Consider the following 4,906-nt stretch of genomic DNA (forward strand, 5'->3'; position numbering starts at 1 on the left):
TCCTGGCTCGCATGTCTACAGATAATTCTCTCAACCTCATAGATTTATTTTTACTCTGACATGCACAATTTACAGTGACACCTTATATAGACACGTGCGCGTCTTTCCTAATTATGTCCAATAAAGTCAATTAGGCAAAGTTATAGAAGTATCTAAAGTACCAAGGACCACTGAACGGTGTAGGATGTGCCAGAGTTCAGTAACAAGTGTCATAACAAAGAGTCTGAATATTTATGTAAATTAGATATTTCAGTCCTTATGTTTTAATACATTTAAAAAAAAAATCTATAAATAATAATGGATATTTCAGTCCTTATGTTTTAATATATATTTTTTTAATTTATAAATAATCGTGGATGATTTTGCACAGAATAATGAGGGGAAAAGATTTGAATCCATTTTAAGATGCGTGTGAAAAACTTAAAAGAGTCTGAAAACTTTCTGTAGGCACTGTGTACTCTGTATATACTCTTTGTACATATTAATGTATTATTAATAATTATATTTTAATATTATACATAATATTAATATACAATCAACAATATTATGTTATTTACATAATATAATAATATATTCATATATGCACGGTATACAGTATTTATACTCAATTTAAAATGTATCAATATATGTTTTATAACAGTGTATTAGAGTAGCAGGGGATTATCTACTCTCAGAAGTTAAGATTTTACTCTCATAAATTTTCTATTATTCTGCACAATCAAACGTCCCAGTTTGACTTGAATACCCCTTGTGAAGTTTGCATTTCATTTGGAAACCAAGGTCCCCGTGTCTGGTGAAGAAGTGAAAAGCCACAGAATCCAGGTTGCCTGAAGTTCAGTGTGAAGTTTTCACAGTCTGTGATGATTTGGAGTGCCATGTCATCTGTTGATTTGGTCAACTGAGTTTTTATCAAGTCCAAAGTCACTGCAGACATCTGCCACATGATTTTAGAGCACTTCATGCTTTCTCCTGCGACAAGCTTTATGGATATGTCAATTTCCTTTTCCAGCAACCTTAGTGCCTGGTCACTGTGCCAAAACTCCCAGTAACTGGTTTGCTAACCATAGAGACATAAAGAAGAGGATTAGGAACACTTAAATACACCCCAAGAAACAATAGTCTAATTTAGTGAGATATACTGTATATAAACAACATGAGCAAAAAAAATTAATAATAATCTCACACCCAGTACAGAATTTTAGAGAAAGAAGAAAAAAACTAATTATCCAAATAAGCAGGCAAAACATGTACTATGTAATGGCAACCATTGTGACTGCAGTAATGATTTTTACTAAAAGAGGTCAGTCCAAAGCATATTGCTGTTGTGGTTCGTGTGTGCATGTTAACATTATTAGGTGAGATAGATATTATATGATATATAAAATCATGGAGTTAGCCCTGTTGCGATTCTTGCCTTGGGGTCCATTTGCATGGAGTTTGCATGTCCTTCCTGTGCTTGGTGGGTTTTTTCCAGGTACTTCGGTTTCCTCTCAGTTCAAAGACATGCAGATTAGGCTAATTGGCTTTTCTAAACTGCTCGTTGTGTGTGAATGGTGACCGGAGGTCCGAGTGAAGTCGTGGAAATGGGAGTAAATACAATGGTTACCAATGGCCTCCACGGTCCTTAGTTGGACTACAGAGGTTCCTAGATGGATGTATTGATCGAAAATAATAGAAGTTAAAACATTAATAAGGAATGATACAGTCAGTGTATAAAACTCGGACTGCTTGCTTCTCTCACTTGGGGAGCGTGAGCGCCGTCTGGTGGGACATTTCCGGGCTGGGGTCGGTATAAGGCAGCTTAAACTTAAGGAAAGATCTGTAGGGGTTTGTGATATGATGTAAGAACTTCTTTTGGTCAGTGCAATGGGTCTTATTTGTTTGTTTGTTTGGCTGATGAATAAATAATAAAGTTGTCATAAGCGTGTATTTCAAGAACTTCCATCAGTCTGATGAAACTTGAATAACCCACTGGGAGCGTTTCGCCAGACGCTCTGCTTTAATAAGCTCCTCTGTGATGTGTTCAGCCGTCACTAGCAGGACGTTCAGTGCGCTGTGAATCCTCGCCACAGCTCTCTGGAGCGACTCATTCATTCAGAAGGCAAAAATGTGGATATGACGTCGCAGTAGCAGGGTAAGGAATGAAATTCACCTCGAAAAATGTTTTTACGCATTTGGGGGTAGTAAAGTGTAATGAATGCCAGCATAATGTGGTAAATTAATAAACGAATGAATCAATTAATTAATGAACGCTCCGAACGCATCCCTCCTTTCCTCCCCTCCTTTCTCTTTCTCTCTGTTTCTCTCTCTATCTCTCTCTCTCTCTATCTGTACTGCTCTGTTTCTCTCATTCAGGTGTCCGAGGTGCCGGGAGGTAATCCCCTTAATGTGAGGAGGCGGCACGGGCGTGGAGGCGTGGAGGTTTTTTTTTTTCATATTCAAATCCTTTCAAGTCCTATAAAAGAGGCGAAGTCAGTACAGGAGGTTGAAGGAAGGAAGACAGATGGAGAGAGGTGATAGTTCGGTGTGCGCACCCGCTCCGAGGATGCCGGACGTGCAAGACTTTGTGTATGCGCTCAAAAACGCGCTGGTGTCCCTGATGCTGCTCCCGCGCTTCCTGTTGGCCGCCGCGCTGCTCTGGTTCCTCGACTTTGTCTGCATCCGCAGGAAGGTGCTGCTGAAGATGCGCGAACGCGAGGGCTCGAGTCCTGACGACCCGCCGGTAACCGTGTCAGATTCGAACCGGATGTTCACGCTGGACTCCCTGCGCGCCGTGTGGTACAGCCAGAAGTTGGACTTCTGCAAGGAGGCGCACCTGGGGCTGGCGGCGCCCAACAGCGAGGTGGTGCCGCTCGGCGAACGGAAACGCGCGCGCATACTGGACTACGCCCGCGGTGCGAGACCGCTCATCCTGAACTTCGGCAGCTGCTCATGACCGCCGTTCATGACGCGCTTGGAGGCGTTCCGGCGCGTTGCAGACCAGTACGCCGACATCGCCGACTCGCTGCTCGTTTACATCGAGGAGGCGCATCCGTCTGACGGCTGGGTGAGCACGGACGCCCCGTACCAGATCCCGCGCCACCGCTGTATAAAGGACCGGCTCCGAGCTGCGCGGCTCATGACTGACACGGTACCCGGCAGCGTCGTGGTGGTGGACACCATGGACAATTCATCCAACGCTGCGTATGGAGCCTACTTTGAGCGCCTCTACGTAGTCAAGGATGAGAAGGTGGTGTATCAGGGGGGCCGGGGACCCGAGGGCTACCGAATTTCTGAACTGAGGAACTGGCTCGAGCAGTATCGCCAAGAGCTCGAAGGCTCCACACCGGTAGTGGTTCATGTCTAGATGTTTTTTTTAAGTAGATACCAGTCACTGTGTGTGCCATGAAGAACCAGGAAAAGCGGGTGTCCTGAAAGCTGCTGTGTGTGTGCGCGCGCGTGTGTGTTGTTCAGTGATGCAAACCGCATGATACTTGGAATTGTTTTGCCGTTATGTTTTAATCGGTTCAGTCAGTTTGTGTGGGTAAAGCAAAAAGGTTTTTTCACACTTTATTTGATGATATTAATTATTCTCTTTTTTGCATGTCGTATTTGTGTGTGAGAGCGTGCGTGCGTGTATGTTTGTGTGTTCGTGCGTGTGCGTGCGTGCGTGTGGCCGTTGGACTGTCATTGTATTCTGGTGTTGTCATGAAGTTCGGTTTTTAAAAGGATTTGATCCAGAAAACCGGTTCTGATGTATTCTGACACTCGAATATTTAATAACAGAAGAATGGCCCTTATTGTATTTGCCAAACATTGTTTCGTAAAATGTGTATATTTTATTAAACAAATATTTTTTAAATAAATGATATAGGCTGGTGCTGCTATTATTATTATTATTATTATTATTATTAGATTTTATTATTCTAAGATTTGGGCACTTTTGATGTTGCTTAGGTCGTAAGCTTCATTTTATACAGTTTAATTTATGAAACAGTTTAAAGATTTACATTGCACATTGTACTTCACACCTATAAGTCTATAAAGTCACTGCACTCCAGACCCATAAAGTACAATATACAAAACATCATACAAAACACAATATAAAAAACACATAACAAAGTATGAAAACTCCAACCCTTCAACATCCCATTTAACATTCATCAACATTCACTTTATTCATTTTTGTTGGAGACCACTGCACCATTAACACCTTCCAAATGATGAAACTGTGGAAATCTGAAAAAGAAAAAGGAATTGCATCAAGATTGACCTACAATTCATCTGTACAGATAGAAATAGAATGTATAGTATATTCTCCTTCCCTACCAGTAAGGATTTGTTCTGCTCATTATTTATTTCGTACTTTAAAAGGGAACATTGGATCACAATGTCTAATTGCATTTTTCACATGAATGTTGCTTTCAGGGCTTTTTTTTTCTTATTTTTTTTAAGGAGGTTATGATGCCAAACCTGATATGTAATTATATTTAAGGGATTTATACAACTAGATAGATCTTATTAGAGATATTTCTCAATGCTGCTTATTAGTAAAATTAATTAAAGTGTCATTTAGTTATGGTTTTCTCACAAATTATTTGTCTAAAATAAGCAGTTTAAGCACTTAGCTTTATACAAATAACCTTATAGGCGAGTCATAGTCCAGTAATCTATTTCTCTAAATATTGTATTACTAAATATTCTTTTTTGTCCTTTGTCTTTTGTCATATTGTCAGGCGAATTTTTGCATGTTACAATTAGATGTCCAACTCTAAACAGCTTATTTAAGGGGATGCTATGTAATAATCAAACTAAGAAATGCCCTTTGATTGAAAAGTCATATACTTTCTTTCTTTCTCGCTCTCTCTCTCACTCTCTGTGAATCAAGCAGCAGGCAATGTGATTGGGTCCCACGTGGCAGCCTTCC

General features: G+C 40.6%; 1 protein-coding gene across 1 annotated transcript; it reads left to right on the plus strand.

Moving 5' to 3' along the window:
* Positions 1-1,875: 1,875 nt before the first annotated feature.
* On the plus strand, positions 1,876-3,826 carry dio3b (iodothyronine deiodinase 3b). The gene is made up of 2 exons (XM_053488546.1): positions 1,876-2,134; positions 2,356-3,826. The coding sequence occupies exon 2, from the start codon at positions 2,504-2,506 to the stop codon at positions 3,344-3,346; it is 843 nt and encodes a 280-aa protein (XP_053344521.1). The 5' UTR covers positions 1,876-2,134; positions 2,356-2,503; the 3' UTR covers positions 3,347-3,826.
* Positions 3,827-4,906: the final 1,080 nt, after the last annotated feature.

Source organism: Clarias gariepinus, chromosome 27 (genome assembly GCF_024256425.1).
Source record: "Clarias gariepinus isolate MV-2021 ecotype Netherlands chromosome 27, CGAR_prim_01v2, whole genome shotgun sequence".
Lineage (NCBI taxonomy): Eukaryota > Metazoa > Chordata > Actinopteri > Siluriformes > Clariidae > Clarias > Clarias gariepinus.